Source organism: Trichophyton rubrum (genome assembly GCF_000151425.1).
Source record: "Trichophyton rubrum CBS 118892 genomic scaffold supercont2.3, whole genome shotgun sequence".
Classification (NCBI taxonomy): Eukaryota; Fungi; Ascomycota; class Eurotiomycetes; order Onygenales; family Arthrodermataceae; genus Trichophyton; species Trichophyton rubrum.
This window is the reverse complement of record NW_003456426.1, coordinates 505,120-521,873: the sequence shown is the minus strand read 5'-3', so window position 1 is coordinate 521,873 and position 16,754 is coordinate 505,120. Positions and strand designations below refer to the sequence as shown.

Here is a 16,754-nt window from a genome sequence, read left to right as displayed (position 1 = left end):
CAAAACCAACAGTTGAATAGGATGGACAAGGAAAAGGTGAAGACCATGAGGAAAACGAGGGGGAAACAGGTATGAAAGGTTAAAAAAAAAATAGCATGGATGGGTAGTGAAGATGGAGACTGGAGACGGAATTTACCTTGGAGACGAGGCCTCTACAGCAGCCTTCTTCTCAGCGGGCTGTCCGGACTGGTCGAGAGAAGAGAGAGCACTTCGCTTGGCCATAAGTAAGTCATACACACAGCTCACCCGTCAACCCGCCATCCGCAGCTGTGGGAGACTGGGAGGAGGAGGAGGAGGAGGAGTTGGATGTGAGTGTTGACTTTGATGTCTGTTGCTCGCGGTCCTAGTTGGCTGATGTGACTGTTGTCTCGTGTTCAGCACATCGCAGGAAACGTGTCGGGGATGCTGCAGGCGAGTAACCAGACTCGCTCACCACTGGTTCCGGGTGTCTGCTGCTTGCAGTCGAGGTCCTGTCCTGGTCGAGGGGTGGTGAAAGACGAAGCTGGCGTCAACGGAGGTCGGAAGTTCGTCGGTTGACGTTGGAAAAAGGCAAAAGAGGCAGTCGAACAAGCGCCAAGAAGCGCCGTCACCGCCGAACAAAAAAGAGCCGCAGGTCACGGGAACGTCGCTTTTGCCGCGCGCCGCCGCCGGATCGCAAGTACCAGGTACTTCGGCCGCCCCCGTCTGGCGCCCCTTGGGGGGTAAGCTGCCCAACCTGGCGAAGGACGGGGTGCGTGTGCGCTGTCGAGTGCGGCGGGTGCGGGCCGGAGAGTGCGTGCATGCTGAATTTTCTGTCCGTACAGGGAGGCAGATGGTGGCGGCAGTGGTGGAAAACTCCAGCGGAATGCAGCGATGTTCGCCGTGGATATAAAGACGGCAGACATCCCACTAAACCCCCCCTACGAGGCCCACTGCTACAACCAACCTTGCTAAAGACACCGACCTACGACAGCAGCGACAGCTTTATAGTGTCAATTGCATTGCTACGGCCATCATGGGATCCCTCGACTCGCTGCCCGCTATGAAGCGCGAGCCAAAGATCATCTTCTTCACCGATTTTGACGGCACCATCACGCTGCAGGATAGTATGCTTCACGGAAACCATTTGGGCAGAGAGGGAGAGATGCGAGTCTAACTGTGGATGCCACTCGCAGGCAACGATCACTTGGTAATGATCTATATTCTTGCTTGATTGCTTTCTACGTCCTGCCTCACTACTCTCATGGACACTAGCTAACCAGGCCCCTCCAGACCGACCACCTCGGGTTTGGCGCTGTCGAACGAAGCGCAAGGAACACCGCTATCCTCGAGGGCAAAATTACTTTCCGGTAAACGCTCGATTGTCCTCATCCTGCTGCTTAATGATGAAGCCCATTCGGTCTGTTTGCTGACTCCTGACAATTAGGGATGGCTTCCGGGAGATGCTTGACAGTATCGACACTCCCTTTGGCGAATGTGTCGAGTTCCTCTGCCAGAGAGTCACACTTGATCCACACTTCACCGAATTTTACAACTGGGCCAAGAACAACAACGTGCCTATTGTGGTGCTGTCGTCCGGGATGGTCCCTATCATCCACGCTCTCTTGGTGAAGCTCCTCGGACACAAGCCCGAGAACATCCAGATTGTTGCCAACCAGGTTGCTAGTAGAGACGGAAAGGATATCAACTCCAAGGGAGGATGGCAGATTGACTTCCATGATGATAGGTGTGTTCATTTTGTTTCCCATGATAGTCAATTTCCTTGGCTAATGCTCGATGTTTACGTGCAAACAGCCACTTTGGCCATGACAAGTCCCTGGAGATTCGCCCTTACGCTGCAATCCCCAAGTCTGACCGCCCAATCCTCCTCTATGCCGGAGATGGGGTATCTGACATCTCTGCTGCCCGCCAGACAGACCTGCTCTTCGCCAAAAAGGGACACGGTACGTAATTACCCTGCCCATTTGCTGATCAACAGATATTGATATTGATTGCATTGACAATAACATATAGACCTAACCATTATCTGCAAACGTGATAATATCCCATACACAACTTTTGAGGATTGGTCTTCCATTCTCTCCACCACCAGAGACCTCCTTGAGGGCAAGACGACTCTAGATGATGTTATCACTGCACAGAAGCGCGATAACAACTAGATTTTTACCCCACATTTAGTTCTGATCGTTTATTATAGACTGGCACTGTATATGCCGTTTGACACATATTTTAAACATAAAAAATCTAACTACGATTGAGATATAGAGTATCATGAGAAATAGATAGAATGATTATGCCATGTTTGATTTGTTCTTCCTCCCCTCTGATGTTTCCGGTATCAGCCCTCCCTTGCTTTGGCCCCCTAAGTTACAGAATATGCCGCCCGTCATGACCGTGAAATATTGTCCTCGAACAATGTCACAGAGCAATAATACTTGGACGCGCCTCTGTACATCACTATACAGTTTATGACAGTACTCTTACCCTGAAGCCTAGAAGTACCCCTCTCGCATACAATCACAGAGCCAATGTCAGGGCAGACTTGTAGTCAGCCATATCGAGTCCATCCGATAGCTGTTCACATTCTGCCAGCATGCGATCAATAGAAGGGATGGCACACTTCGAGTGGCTGTAGAAAAAGGTGCTCGTTCTCTGGGCAGCTGGAAAATATATGCCATGTCGAAAACGATGAATGAAGTCTTGGAGACTGAGGCCGGTATACGGCGACTTGGGACGGTGTGGCAGGATATTAAATGCCCGTAGACGTTTTGTCAAGGCACCAACCATCAGAGCATCACACTCGAAGCTACAATGTTCGTTCTCCAGGTAGTCATCCAGATGACCAATGAGAGAAGATATTATCCGCCTTATAGCCTCCTCTCGTCGGCTATTGATTGCATCTGCCACAATGTGGCCAGTCAGCCAATGCACTCATCATTGATACCTAGGTCAGTTGTGAATCAGGGGTAACTGCTCACCTGCAACGAAGGACGGGACTGGTAGCTCATTGAAGGTCAAGGTACCCCGTCCATGTCTCAGGATCAGCCTGGTAACCCTTTTGAACTCCTCTGGCTTGTTAAAGACCCAGCAGACACACGTCCAGGATGGAATATCATCCGTATAGCAGTTGGGAATAGTGGATATCAGATTATTGAACCAGAAACCTGCAAACACTTCGATACGCTCGTGTAGCTCATACTTGTCAACCAGTATGGCAAGCTGGGTCAGCGTCTGAAAGTCCACTTGAAGCGGAACTTGGCGCAAATGGCCGTGAATAATGTTCAGTATGATCAAAAAGGCATCTGGGTCGTCATCAGGAAGAGGGATCTCAACGCTACCCAACGTACGCAGGGTCTGGCTTTCACCGAATCTATGCTCAAGCATCGCACGAAAAACGGACGACGCAAGAATTAAATGCCTAGATGAAACACGTATGGAGATTCCTATCGTTGTTAGCGTTGTCCAGACTTGAGGGATATGAAACTGGGGATTCCACTAGATACCCTCTTCTCTATGACTGCTAGCTTTCGTTCCACATGAGTCTTTGGGCGCTTGACAGTCTGAGCTATCGTCGACATACTGCACAAACCGGGTCATCAAAAGAGTAATCTCTCCATTTGGATCCAGCTGGTGCTGTTCTCTGCCAGAGCTCATAGGCTTGGTGACAAGCCGCAGCGGGGACGGGGTCCTGAGAGACGGCATCTCGATGGACAACTATTCACTCTGACACAGGCTTGTCTCTGCTCACAGTCCAAGAGCATAGTTATTGGAACGGGAGAAAGTGATCGCATGCTCTGCAGCAAGGACGCGGCAGTTTTATATAAATAATACCTCACACCAAACGGACAAGACGGCTCTTCCTGGCGAGCCATCCTCATCCATCGAGTGACGTGCAAGCAGTCGTCCCCTCGTTCCGGAGTAAAGGGAATCGTGCATGATGGCCACGGAGTCTCACTGCATGGCCAGCTGCAGCCTCTCTGAGCTTTCGATCGATTGAATCCTGATTGGAATTGCAAACGGGACCAATTGTTAGCCGCATCACCCCCCGGCCTTCAGGTCCTCTTGCGCCCCCTGACTCGACCGAATGTGCTTGGGCACGCCACCTATGACAGCAGGCATTTCCAGCTTCTCGACTGCCCTAATCTGTCCATATATGAAGGGCATCCTGGTATGACATGGTCATGTACAAGTTCCGCATCTCGCTTGATGGCCTGCGGATAGTTACATAACCAGCTTTGCTTCCGCCGTGGGTACCTCTTTATAAAACACAAGCAGGCAGCTAATGAGTTGACCATCCAACTGTTTCCAAGTCACAGACATCCGATTGATGGCTCCTACATGCCACTTCCCTATGTTTTGGCCCAGCGGTGGGACGGTGGCAGCCTTGGATGGTGTACTCGGTACCCTGGCCAGCGACCAGCCAGCCTGCCTGCGGCACCCATTGCACTGACGTCTTTTATCCAACAAAATGCCGCGGAATCTGCGGACAAACAGCCAGTTGGAATCCGAGGCTGCATGTCCCAGATGTTGGTTGTACGAGAGGCCTTGTCAATATTCGTGTTAGGCATTCTCCAACCAGCAGCTAGTTATGACAGCCCAGTCCCGAGTCCGCTCAGAGTGCCTATTGATGCCTGTCGAGAGTAACGGCTAATGAACAGTCGGTATAAGGGTGTCATTTCCTGCATTATTCTGTCTTCGTATTGGCGATAGAAGAAACCCATAATTAACCTACTGGTATGTTGCTGTCATTAACGACAAGCAGTGCTTTGAGTTGTCGGTCGTTGGGCTTTGGTAAAACTAACTAACTAGTTAATAAACACTGGCGGCTGTCACGAGCATATATAAACACACAAAGGAAATAATTTTCACGTTTGCTGCCACACTCGTATAGTTAAATAAGAGTGTACGTCAAGTGCGGTTGACTAGTTAACTACTAGTTTTGTCCGCTTCGCAATCCCGGCAGCATCTCATATGCAGCACGATCATCCTGGGGCTGGCTTGCTGTCTTCCCGCCAAAGAATACACCAAATGTCAAGATAGGGCCAACTTTTGCTAACAAGGACCGATCATCCTTCCCCTGATCAGCAATAGTTTCCCCGTTACCATCTTTCGCAACATGAATGAGGTTGTTGGAAGGTAAAAAGCGGGAAGGGTTCCATATGTTCCACAAGACAGAGTTGACCAGCATGAGGGAGGCTTCAAAAATATAGAAGTAGTATTCATGACGTAGGATAGGGCTCAAATCTTTGAGTTTCTCTATATCCTCCAGGTCCACAGCTGTGTTTCCCAGATGCTCTATCAGGCGGTAGATGCAGCGAATGAGGATCAAGACCATGCTCACATACAGTGTAATTAACATGGTGATAATAGGGCGATAGTATACGGAACGTATCTGGGCATTGGCACAGCGGCGATGCAAAATAATTGAGAGTGTGAGAAACGTCAATATGACTGCAAACTGAAGGGATAAAGCTGCGATGGTTAAGCTGCTCCCAAGGTGTTGCTGGCTCGAATCTGCCGATGGGTTTGAGCTAAGTGCAACACCTAGCGTATTTAAAGTCCCAACGATCAGCATTATTAGCCCGAACGTGGGCAGAACCTTACCCGGAGGAAATGGCGCAAGATGAGGGATATAGTAGAGGACTCTCCCGAGGACATGGTAATTGGCAAGTTCGAGAAGTGGACTAGTTATTTGGTTAGCTCTTACATAATATGAATACTTGCTACCACCGATCTGCAGAGCACTGACGGGCAGATATATATAAAGACCTGTCCAAGGATGAAGATAATGAGGGTTGTCATGTCTCCTGTGTATATATAGTTGAAGGAGCCATATTCTCTTATGGAATAGCCCACCGTAAACATAACTGCGCATAAGGGGTGAAGCCCGACAAGCTTCCACGAATTATATTGCCTACTCATACCTGTGAGCTATACAATCATACCACGTATAATCGGATTTTACTCACAAACACTGCCAGATATGACCCGCCGCTGAGAGGGTATAGGCAACAGCAAGGATGACAGAGGCGACTTTATCGGGGGCGTACACGAAAAGACTTCCCAGGACTATATAATATGATATTAGTAGAATAGCTCGAGGGTAAAGTATCACACCTAAGAAGTTACCAGGCGTCCCGTCGGCTGCTATATTGTCTCCGGTCCTTAATGCTCACATGGAACAAATGGAGAAAGGTTGGTACTCGACGACCAATCTTTAGCGATAGCTTGCCCGCAATATATCTGCACCTTGTTGGGGAAACTTTACCTTAGAGGGAAATTATGAGCTTGGAATATGTCTAAAATAAGCTTGATCGGAATGGAAAACAACGCAATGGTGAATCAGAGCAGTTTGCCGGGTTAAATGATTCCTTTCCGGAATCCTTCATCCTGATCCTTCGACTTGACTGGGTCGCTTCAGCCACACTTGATATATATGTGTACATAGAAGAAACAAAAATAGCAGGAATTTATCGTGTATTTTGTGCAAAAATAATAGTTCAAGATCTTTAGACTGGGAGTAGGACATGAGAAGACATCCCTCTTCTTACACTGGGTGTTGATAAATCTCATGGAAGTTGATAAACAGCCAATCGGCAGCGAAGGCGGAATAACAGCCAATCACAAATTAGGTAAATTTAGAGTAGACCCACTACCCGCATACATGGGCCAAACTAGACCCACCCCCGGAATTAGTGGCGATAATACAAAGGAACTGTGTATCCATTAGTTCCAAGGTCATCGAAAATCGGCAACTAAAAATATACAAGTTTAGAACATAAAAAGAGAAGCTACTTTATCCAGGAAGATATTTTTCTGGCCACAAACTACACCTCTACTACATCAAATCCAACGAGGGAGTACCGTGCAGCCAAGAAGGCAACGACGGAGGCAAGTATACTGCAGCTACAGAACAGTTGTAGATCTAAGTAATCGCCGTTTTGAAGCTTGACAATACTGTCTCCAATGAGACTACCAGTAAGTACCCCAAGAGACTGAATCGCAAAGGATGTCCCAACTCGCGTGCCGATCTAGTGAACATCTAAGATCTAGGCTACGATGGCAGGCGCTAGAGTGAAGTAGCCACTGGACAAAAAGCCAAACATAATAGCAAGGACAGCTATTGAAGCAGTACTTCTCACTGAAATCCATACAGCAAGGCAAAAGAGTGCTGCTTTTGTCATCCGATATATGGACTATTTCTTCGTCACTCTCATTCTCGAGCTGGAGCCATTCGTCTTCGTTTATTTTCTCAGGCGAGGTGCCTTCGCCATTAACCCCTAACCCATGGAAATATAGCAAGTGAGTCTCTCTGGGGAGTCTCTTGGCCTGGATATATTTTGGGGAATGATGATACCGTTATGCGGGAACTCGGAGCTGGATGTTCTGTCATAGCTCTAACTTTCAATTTGACGGCCCATTATCCAATACCTAGGTCTAGTGGGTATACCCAAGGTAGTGCCTTGGGTACTGTGAATGAGCAGCAAGGAGCAACACGCATTAGCTAGCAGTGTTATTCCCAACTGGAGTCCATGGTGTGAACGATTGAAGGTTGTAGGATGATTCATCGTCAACAACACGGGGTAGATACAGAAGTTGCCACACATCCGCTGTCGGAATTTTTATCAGATGAATTATGTAATATGTATGCAGGACTAGAAGAAAATCCTAGGTTCTGCAAAACTTCTTGGAAGAAGGGTGCAGCCCATGTGCAGCCGTGAGCTCGCCATATTGCAGGTGACTGTGGGTTCCCAAAATATTTCACAATGGGCTGATATAGCGGTCTCAGGGCGGTAGCTCTTAGGGTCATATAGTATGGAAGCTCATGGTCCACGTGAGCCAGGTTAATGCAGTTGAATTGATGAAACCAGTCATCGGCCGAAGTTGGCCATTGGCAGAAAGAGGTAATGGAAGCGGTAATTGAATAGCCGTGTCATGGTAGTTATGTGTAAGATAGGTTAGAGCTGTACCAGGGGCAACGGACAGCTAGGTGTCCAAGTTATATCGTTGGGAGAATTGAGCAAGGAGCAAAATACTCGAATGCCGTCTTGGAAGACGGAGGACTACAAACTGCAAAATCTTTGAAGACCGGGCCCTTCAATTTTCATCTCATCATTCCCATAACTATCCTCTGCACCGTTTATCGATACGCGAGCTCTTGCTGTCGCAGTTTCCCGTTGTTTGGGTTGAAGCTGACTAGCTCTTCTATCATCTAGAGACCGCTCTGACAACCAGTTACCACCAGAGAGCAAAACGGAAATGACACAATTGGCGTTAACTACCGTGGAGATGTCTGGCGGATCTAATGACGGCTCGCGCTCGATGGGTTCCATATCCGGTCAACGAAGGCTACCGTATCGCAGGTGTAAGGCTCATGCAATAAGTTAACGCCACTCAATAGTTAGTCCTTGTTGCCTGCAAATACATTGGCCAATATTATGATGACTTGGCTTATTTGTGGTGTCATAAGTAATCTATTAATATAACTGCGAGATGTTGGTTTGGTGACCGAGAAGCGGCGTTGTTGATTTGGCTTGATTGCTGACTACGTAACTAATTAGCTAAATAGTTAGAAGTTCATTGGCTGGATTATGGAGCCAATGACTAATTTAAATCCTGCTGATTGGTTTATTCCTCTAATAATAGGAATTTTTGCCCAATAAACGTTGAGTAAAAATCATTTATTTTATCTCAGCATCCTACCCGCTGTGCAACTTCTTTTGCTTGCTTCTTCCTCCAACTTTCCAAAACCTCCCTTTTCAGCATGTATCGAATCACATCTTTGCCGAAGCTACGTTCTCGTGAATGACGAGGTAGTCAGAACAACTATCGCCATTGACATACTCAAAGTAGACCAGATCGTGGTCCTGCGGCAACCTGGTCGCGATTCCACCCCTTGAATTTTGCGGCATTCAGCCCATTGTCACTATCAGGGTAAGTAAATAACGCTTGATTAACTATCTCATTCATGATATGGATGATACCTAATCAGGTTATTTGAAAGGTGAAAAGGGGGAAAGGAAGGGAGAAATTTATCGCCAGCCGAAGTTCTGTCATAAGTTGATAGGAGCTGCCATTGCCTATTTTGTTCACTAGCCCCTACCGTCTCTATTCACATCTGCTAGATGAATGGTAGCAGTATGGTCTATCCTATGCTCCTTACATGGTAGTGATGAATTAGGTGTTTTAGAAATTCTTAGAAATCAAGTCAGGCGTCCTGTCCTTTGTATTGCATTGTGGATGGTAGTGGTAGACTTAGGATGTTTCAATTAACAACGAACCCTTTCTCGGTCACACTATGCTATGTCTATTCAACTTCTTTTTTTTTTTCTTTTTTCTTTTTTCCTTTTTTTTTTTTTTTTTTTTTTTTGTGAAAATTGGATTAAATTCCTTGAGAAGTCTGCGTTCTCCGTAGTCAGATCGACTAGTCACAAGTTCATGCTCGGTTTGTGGTCAGAAAATCAACTTAAGTACTCCGTATATCTGAGGCTTTTAAATACGTACCCTATACTCCTAGGTGTGAGCGAGGAGATGTTCTATACCAACACAAAATAATGTCCCTATTGAAACCGTAGCGAGAGAGCCCCGGCCTGAGCCACGAGAGTGATGGAAATTGGGGCTGTAGGTCGTTGTTGGATAATATTACCATTAATTGTAGCTATTGAATGTCGAAATCTTGTGTCGTTTGATATCCAATACGAGAGTTGCTACACTAATTGTCCGAGATGTATAAAGGTAAATAAGGAGCAGCATTCACATGATGAGGTCATCCTTGCAGCCCTATGGAATTAAGCTTTGCGGCGGAAAGCCTTAACCCGGTTAACTAACCTTAAGAACCTAGACGCCTGATCGGCTGCCAGCGCTTCTTCTTCCTTCTTCCTCTCGCTTCTCGCCTCAGTGGCATTTCTTCTTCATTTTCTCTTTGCACTTCTTATACCTATCCATAGGCAGCTAATGATGATATACTGTTCATCTTAGCCTTGCCGAAACTGTTTCTCACCTCGCCACAAATGCTTTTCAACATACCTTATCCGCCTTCCCAGGCTGGATACTGGTCGCCTGTCACCTCCACGCTCAACTGGTGTGAAGAGGTAGCCCTTACCCACTACACGATACCAAATATATGATCTCAGCCGACTGACGACTTTCTTCTAGGACTACTATGCTACTCCGTACGCCGCCGAAATTGTGAATGCCTTCACCAATATCCTGTTTCTATACCTGGGAGTCAAGGGTATCCGGAGCTGCCGGAAGAACGGCCACGATGCCATCTTTCAAGTAGCGTTCCTTGGATACCTCCTGGTTGGATTAGGGAGCTTTCTATTCCATTCCACACTGAAATGTATACTCGATGTGATTCACGCTACACTCCCGGCACATATTCGCTAACCAGGTGCTTGGTGACGTAATAGATCCCATGCAGCTCGTTGACGAGCTGTCGATGATTTACACGACATGTCTTATGTGTTACGCCACCTTCTCCTTTTCCCGGCCTCGATCCCAGTGTATTATACTTGGAGCTGGTCTCCTGAGCTTGGCGATCTTTATCACTCTCTACTATCACTACCTTCAGGACCCTGTCTTCCATCAAGTGGCATATGGGGTCCTTACTGCAGTTGTGATATTTCGGAGCATGTGGGTGATGGAAGTTACCCTACGCCCATCTCTACAGCGATCGCGCAACCATACGAAGCCAGGCGTCTGGGGACACACGCTGACTACCAGCGGGGAGACAGTGAACCACAGAGATCTCAGAATCCTCAACAGTATGTGGGTAATGGTAGCCTACGGCCTGTCGACTTTCCTCGGGGGATTCTTCATCTGGAATTTGGACAATAAGTATTGCTCGACACTACGTATCTGGCGCCGTGAGATTGGACTTCCATGGGGAATCTTGCTAGAGGGACATGGCTGGTGGTGAGTTTGCGCTATCCGTTATGTTTTGAGAAACTGGTCTATATTGCCCATTTGCTCACTCAAAAATAGGCACTTGCTCACGGGAATCGGCGCGTATATGTATATCATTTGGGGAATTTGGCTACGTCATTGCCTCCACGGTCACCAGGACGAATACAGACTAGATTGGCCCCGGCTCTATAACGCCGCTGACATCGTTCGTGTTCACGATATATCTAAACCCTCGACCCCCGAAGGTTATGCTGAGAAGCTGAACTAAGGCGATCGAGATCTCAGTATATACAACAACATCCCGAGAAACACCTTTTAGACAGGTTGGTTTGGAGTTCTAGGAATTGAATCTTTGTGCTTCTAATCTTGTTCCAAATCGAGTGGAATAGAGCTTGTATCCATAACTATATATATAGAACTGGTGCACACTCTGAATAGGGTCTATCTGAAAGAGAATCGGCATAGTCTGCTGTTATTAAGTTGACAATAGCATGTTAAACTCAGAGGCAACCTGAAACCTGGCTCACAAACAGCATGTCGTTCCTTATAGCTTCGCGTCAGTATTGGTTTTCTTCCTCGTATTTCGTACGTCAAGTAGATCAACCTGTTTGACCCATTCCTGATCGATGGTCATCTTTTCAACCGATGATTTCTTTTTCCACGCTGTGGTCAGCTGTTCCTCCTCCCTACGCCAACGATGCATCTCCACACTTATTTGATCAGTGCACAGTTCAGCAGTTCGGTTCACCGCTTCCATGGCAATCAGATGGCCAACCCCCTTCATAACGATGCCCCTGATTCTCCCTTCAGCCACGCCCCCGCTACCACCAACAGCGATACCTGTCTGCTCGATCTTATCCTGGTTCATCTTCGGACTGCTGACTTCTGACTGGTCTGCAAATAAGTATAGAACACTTGGTCGAACAAATGGAAGCAGTTCAAACGTCCTAGCTACCTCGTAACGGTAGAACGGGAATGAAGATTTGTAAGTGGCAGGGTCAAGATCCGGGTGAGTAGTGCGATTCAGTGTTTGGCCGTCTTCAGATTTTGAACCATAAGCGGCCCTAACAAAAGAAAGTACTTCCTGGTGCCGAGTTGTAGTGAGGGTTACTGGCCTTTCTCCTACAGGCTTATTGGTGGAGTTGTCGTCTAACGGGTATAAAGCAGTAGGGAGTTCGCGGAGTCCATACTTGAAGAACCGCTGAAGTACGCGTGGGTCCCAGTTTTGATAGAACTTGCTTCCTTTAAGAGCATTCTCTGCAGCTATTCGAGACGGCCATATATCCCGCCGGTAAGTTGATGCGAGAGTCATAGTTGGAATATTCACCTTGGTCTGTTCAGAATATTCATGATCAAGAACGTCTAGTCTGTTCATCACAGGGTCCAATAGAATAAGTGCCGTCAGAAGCCGAGGATGCATAACAGAAAGGAATATTCTAAGTATCGCCCCGTCCCCGTTAGGTGTGTTTTCGGTATTTATTCTGGGGTTTCTTACAAATTGTTACCGCCCATACTATGACCAATCCCAACAATGGGTCGGGGCATTTCATCTCGCTTCAGGTTAATCAGGTGAAGGAGGTCCCGCGGATTATCATACCATGACGCTGATCAATTTGTCAACGGGACGATTATACTGTAATTCAATATTTATGAAACGTACGGTCATTCCCTAGGGAGTGCTCATTGAGCACCCCGCTTTGACCCTGGTGGGCAACATCTGCAATCCATATACTCCGTATACGGAAACCAGCCTTTTTTGAGCGTGCATGAACTTCCTCCCACAAGGGCTCATATAGCTCCTAATAGGCAGGAGATATTAGATATGCTGGCTATATTTTTTAAGAAAAGAAGAAAAAAACCGAGGGAAATACAATAGATCAACCCAGAATACTTCTTACCTTCGGAAAGCCATTGGCATGAGTACCTATTATCGTGACATCACCTGGTTGCGGATTTGGATTATCCAATGGTGCATACTGCTTGACAGCTAAGCTGAGCGTTTCTTCTTGGCTGGTAGCTGTCGCATAAGGGTATTCCCTGATATGCTGGCAGGGTACGACATGCTCAATGACCCGAAAACAGCTGGTCATCTTTTTGAATAACGAGGTAGGGATGCTTTGCCACCCTAATCGCTCATAAAAGATAAAACTGAAGGGGATATAGCGTAGTTACTCCTCGATTGTGGAATGAAAAGTAGTCGCTTTTTTCTGCCTGCTGCGAGGCTGTCTGGCCAGCGTGGAACAGGATGTCTTCCAAGGCTGCTTGCTCGTCCGCGGCGCGGTTCGGCCAGTCGTTCCCGATGGGCCGAGGTCTCAAGAGGTTCCAATAGACCTTTGATCGGCAGTGTCTCCGCCAAGGGATAGCAGGTGGCATATTCTCCTTGATTTCATCCTAGAGTATCCGTATATATCAATGACATAATAGACTCCATGCTGTATCTATACTTATGTATGGATGCCAACCAGCTCAAAATCATGTTTCAGGAGACAAAAACAAGCAAATTTTTTCGATTTCTTTTCACGTGAGCAAGAGTGTCATATGATGAGTAAGCTATCTCACGTGAGATCTCTCCTGTTATATTGTGCTCACGCGATGACTAAGGAACAAATCTTATGTTTAATTGGATTAAATCAGCACTGGTACGGAGTACTCCAAGACGTATTATGTAATACACACTAAAATCAATATTACAGTAGGTCTGTGATCCAATACAAACAAACTTTCGATAAAACTTACTTCAAATACATAATAATCGGCACGTGATCCACGCAGCTTTGACGCGTTTTGGCAAAAGCTAAAGCGCGTGTGTCTATATTTTGCTTTTTCTATCAAATCTATCAGCTCGACCAAACTCGACGCTGGCAACCACTGAAGGGACCAGCACAAACGGCCGATCAAGGGGAGATACTCTAAGCGTGAAGCTCTGTGAAACCGATATACTATTTGAAGGCATACTGTTCTACGACGGCTGACGGCCATAATGGAGGTAGAAGGGCTGTTCAGCCAGGCGCGGATCTGTATTGTCTGCTCCGCCCAGCTGAATGCAGAACAGGCAGAAGAAGTAGGTAGATGGATGGCTGTCAGCTGCAGCTTAAGGGCAATATGCTGATTTTTCTGTTGCCACAACACTAGATATCCTCTGCTTTACGAGAAAACGGAGGCGAGGTGGTTATAAATGAACCGCAGGCACCACTCCCACCCGTAAACGAGTTTAGTCACATCATCTCCCCGACCATAGACTTCCAAGGACATGATGCAGCATGCGACGCCCTCATTCCGGTAGTCAAGCCCCAGTGGGTGCAGATGTCTATATCAAAACAGAAGCTTGCGAACCCGCGGCAGTACAACCCAGACCCACGGCTATTTATGAACGACGTTATTGTCACCTGTGAAGATATCCCCGAAGGTGATAAAGATGCGATCATTGGTGGAGTTTTGGCTATGGGAGGTCTATACACATCTCGCATCACCAACAGCACGACCCATCTCGTTACTTTGACAATGAATGAGAGATGTATGGCGGCGAAGAAGAGGGGCCTCGCAACTAAGATCGTACTACCTCATTGGTAGGTATATTATACAACCCTCCGCACTTGATCCGCCTTGTCTAACTACCGCAGGTTCGACGATTGCCTCAAGCTTGGGAGGCGGATTGACGAACGACCTTACTTACTTCCCAATCCCGAGATTCTTCAACCAGAGTACGAACGGCCCCCGCGAATTGCTGCAAACAGGGACGTTATAGGTGCCTCAACTCCGGAACCCAACACTCTCCCAGACCGGACCGCTTCTCCCGGCGGCTCAAGGAAAGAATTAAACATCTTCAAGAGGAAAACCGTGATGATATCTTCAGATTTAGGCATAGCAGAGCACATGGCCAGCTCAATCAAAGAGCTGATCCGCGAAGGCGGCGGCCAAACCACCAACGAGGTTTCAAAATGCGACATATTCATCTGTCGATACCGTGAAGGTGAAGACTACAAGATGGCATCCAGAGCTGGCAAGGACGTTGGCAATCTCTCGTGGTTATTCCACCTAATAACGCATAATGCATGGACATCTCCGCTGCGAAGGCTACTTCACTACCCTATTGCACGAGAGGGGATCCCCGGCTTTAATAAATTCAAAATAAGTCTCTCCAATTACGCAGGGGAGGCAAGGATTTACTTGGAGAATCTCATAGCTGCTGCTGGCGCCGAATCGACAAAAACCTTGAAGCAGGAAAATACCCATCTGTTGACCGCTCATAAAAACAGTGAAAAATGCACTGCTGCTAAGGAGTGGAATTTACATATTGTCAATCATCTTTGGCTCGAAGAGAGCTATGCAAAATGGCAGCAACAAAGTGTCACAGACCCTCGATATACCCACTTTCCTCGACGGACAAATTTAAGCGATGTTGTAGGTCAAACACGAATAGACAAATACACCGTTGAGGAGCACTTTTTTCCTCCTGAACCAACTCCGGGTGTGAAGAAGTCGATCACCCTACCACAGAAAGGCAACAATGCTACCTTGAATAGGTCTTCTAGTAACGCCAAGACACCAAAATCAGGCCGCAAAGCTATTAATGAAGGTCCAGAAATGCCAGGTCCCGAGCCTGACAGTACTACAAAGGTGACGAAGAAACTAAAGGAAAAGTCTCTACAAACTCCGGTACCCTCCAGATTTGCCGAACTTGGAAAAGAAAATGAGACACCCTCTACTACTGGAAGCCGGAAATCAAAGGATATTGCGGCTGCTAAATTACATAACCTTGCTCCTGATATATCTTTATATGAAAAGGAATTAAAGCGAGTTGGCGGTGTAATCTATGGAGGCCGAAGGAAGAGTACTGGGGAGCCTGATTCTGCTAGGAAGAGATCCGCTGAACCCGACAGTGCGTCTGGCTCGGAAGATGCCATCGAGACGAAGAGAATAAAGACGTCCAAACCGCCAATAGCAATCCGTTTAGTTATTACGGGATTTAACAGATGGGTTGAGAAGCCCAACATAGAGGACTCGGAGAGAGTAAGCTGACCTTCCAGACAAAGTTTATTATGCTTAAATGAACTAACGGTCTTTCATATAGACTCAACTCAGAGATCTAGGAATTTTGGTTATCCCTGATCCGTCCCGGTGCACTCATTTAGCAGCGCCGTCTATCAAACGAACCCAGAAATTTCTCAATGCTCTAGCACACGCACCCGTTATCATAAACTCCAATTTCATTACAGACTGCCTTGAGAAAAAAGAACTCCTAGATCCCAACGACTATATCCTCAAAGACAAAGCTTCCGAGAAAAAGTACAATTTCACATTAGAAAAGGCAAGGCAGCGAGCAAAGAAAAACGAGCAAAAACTGCTAAGTGGACACACCATTTACTGCGCGGATAAAGTCAATGGTGGAATTGAGGCTTTCCAGGCAATAATTGAGGCGAATGGGGGACAATGCGTGCCATATCGAGGGCGGCCAGGGACAATGATAAGTAGCCGGCGTTTAGCAGCCAATGGCCCTGACCAACCCGAAGCGGATGATGTATATCTGATCAGCGGAACTGACAAGAGCAGTGTCAAGCTGTGGGAGAAGTTCCGGACAATGGCTCGCAATGCCAAACGTGTGCCTAGGGTCGTCAGTTCGGATTGGTTGTTGGATATTGCTTTATCTCAGGAATGGCGGAGTGGAGATTCATACGAACACCCCGACGAAAATACTTCGTAAGGAACATATCCAGAACTAGATGTATACAAAGTTTTAGACCCAAAACCCCGTCTCAGGCGCGTTGAATACTTTTTGCATCCAAAAATCAATCAACAGTAGAAATCTTAGGATATATGTACCTGTTGTGCGTGTGGCCAGCACATATCAAGTGTCTAACCTGCCCGGA

At 47.0% G+C, this 16,754-nt stretch overlaps 6 protein-coding genes across 10 annotated transcripts; 3 read left to right on the top strand and 3 right to left on the bottom strand.

The window, feature by feature from the left end:
• Window positions 1-750: 750 nt before the first annotated feature.
• TERG_02922 (uncharacterized protein) lies at window positions 751-2,360 on the top strand. Of its 4 annotated transcripts, XM_047747987.1 has the most exons (5): window positions 751-1,085; window positions 1,155-1,168; window positions 1,252-1,328; window positions 1,406-1,705; window positions 1,774-2,359. In XM_047747987.1, exons 1-5 carry the CDS (start codon window positions 995-997, stop codon window positions 1,928-1,930), a joined length of 639 nt encoding a protein of 212 aa, XP_047603959.1. In that variant the 5' UTR covers window positions 751-994; the 3' UTR covers window positions 1,931-2,359. The 4 variants fall into 4 exon arrangements, with proteins under 4 accessions (XP_047603959.1, XP_047605774.1, XP_047605775.1 ...); XM_047749475.1 differs by having other exon boundaries at window positions 751-1,328; window positions 1,774-1,922; window positions 1,993-2,360; XM_047749476.1 differs by having other exon boundaries at window positions 751-1,168.
• On the bottom strand, window positions 2,361-3,945 carry TERG_02921 (uncharacterized protein). Of its 2 annotated transcripts, XM_047747986.1 has the most exons (2): window positions 3,483-3,945; window positions 2,361-3,422 (listed from the first exon to the last, which is right to left on the bottom strand). In XM_047747986.1, the coding sequence occupies exons 1-2, from the start codon at window positions 3,679-3,681 to the stop codon at window positions 2,929-2,931; spliced, it is 693 nt and encodes a 230-aa protein (XP_047603958.1). In that variant the 5' UTR covers window positions 3,682-3,945; the 3' UTR covers window positions 2,361-2,928. The 2 variants fall into 2 exon arrangements, with proteins under 2 accessions (XP_047603958.1, XP_047605772.1); XM_047749473.1 differs by having other exon boundaries at window positions 2,361-3,945.
• A 78-nt stretch (window positions 3,946-4,023) lies between these two features.
• On the bottom strand, window positions 4,024-5,988 carry TERG_02920 (uncharacterized protein). Its single transcript, XM_047747985.1, has one exon. It carries the CDS (start codon window positions 5,852-5,854, stop codon window positions 4,913-4,915), a length of 942 nt encoding a protein of 313 aa, XP_047603957.1. The 5' UTR covers window positions 5,855-5,988; the 3' UTR covers window positions 4,024-4,912.
• A 4,001-nt stretch (window positions 5,989-9,989) lies between these two features.
• On the top strand, window positions 9,990-11,155 carry TERG_02918 (uncharacterized protein; the record flags this gene model as incomplete). The annotated part of the gene is made up of 4 exons (XM_003235818.1): window positions 9,990-10,070; window positions 10,135-10,321; window positions 10,392-10,896; window positions 10,966-11,155. 4 exons carry the CDS (start codon window positions 9,990-9,992, stop codon window positions 11,153-11,155), a joined length of 963 nt encoding a protein of 320 aa, XP_003235866.1.
• A 276-nt stretch (window positions 11,156-11,431) lies between these two features.
• On the bottom strand, window positions 11,432-12,977 carry TERG_02917 (uncharacterized protein; the record flags this gene model as incomplete). Its single annotated transcript, XM_003235817.1, has 4 exons — window positions 11,432-12,323; window positions 12,383-12,491; window positions 12,548-12,686; window positions 12,786-12,977. 4 exons carry the CDS (start codon window positions 12,975-12,977, stop codon window positions 11,432-11,434), a joined length of 1,332 nt encoding a protein of 443 aa, XP_003235865.1.
• An 890-nt stretch (window positions 12,978-13,867) lies between these two features.
• TERG_02916 (uncharacterized protein) lies at window positions 13,868-16,588 on the top strand (the record flags this gene model as incomplete). The annotated part of the gene is made up of 4 exons (XM_003235816.1): window positions 13,868-13,948; window positions 14,020-14,453; window positions 14,508-15,897; window positions 15,959-16,588. 4 exons carry the CDS (start codon window positions 13,868-13,870, stop codon window positions 16,586-16,588), a joined length of 2,535 nt encoding a protein of 844 aa, XP_003235864.1.
• Between the last annotated feature and the right edge of the window lie 166 nt (window positions 16,589-16,754).

Bases quoted from the DNA above. Each gene is read 5' to 3' on its own strand.
- TERG_02921 (XM_047747986.1), bottom strand. From the start codon at position 3,681: ATGCCGTCTCTCAGGACCCCGTCCCCGCTGCGGCTTGTCACCAAGCCT. The intron at 3,423-3,482 runs GTATCTAGTGGA...TAACAACGATAG, and splicing joins TAGCAGTCATAGAGAAGAGG to GAATCTCCATACGTGTTTCA.
- TERG_02920 (XM_047747985.1), bottom strand. From the start codon at position 5,854: ATGCGCAGTTATGTTTACGGTGGGCTATTCCATAAGAGAATATGGCTC.
- TERG_02922 (XM_047747987.1), top strand. From the start codon at position 995: ATGGGATCCCTCGACTCGCTGCCCGCTATGAAGCGCGAGCCAAAGATC. The intron at 1,329-1,405 runs GTAAACGCTCGA...CCTGACAATTAG, and splicing joins GAGGGCAAAATTACTTTCCG to GGATGGCTTCCGGGAGATGC. The intron at 1,706-1,773 runs GTGTGTTCATTT...ACGTGCAAACAG, and splicing joins ATTGACTTCCATGATGATAG to CCACTTTGGCCATGACAAGT.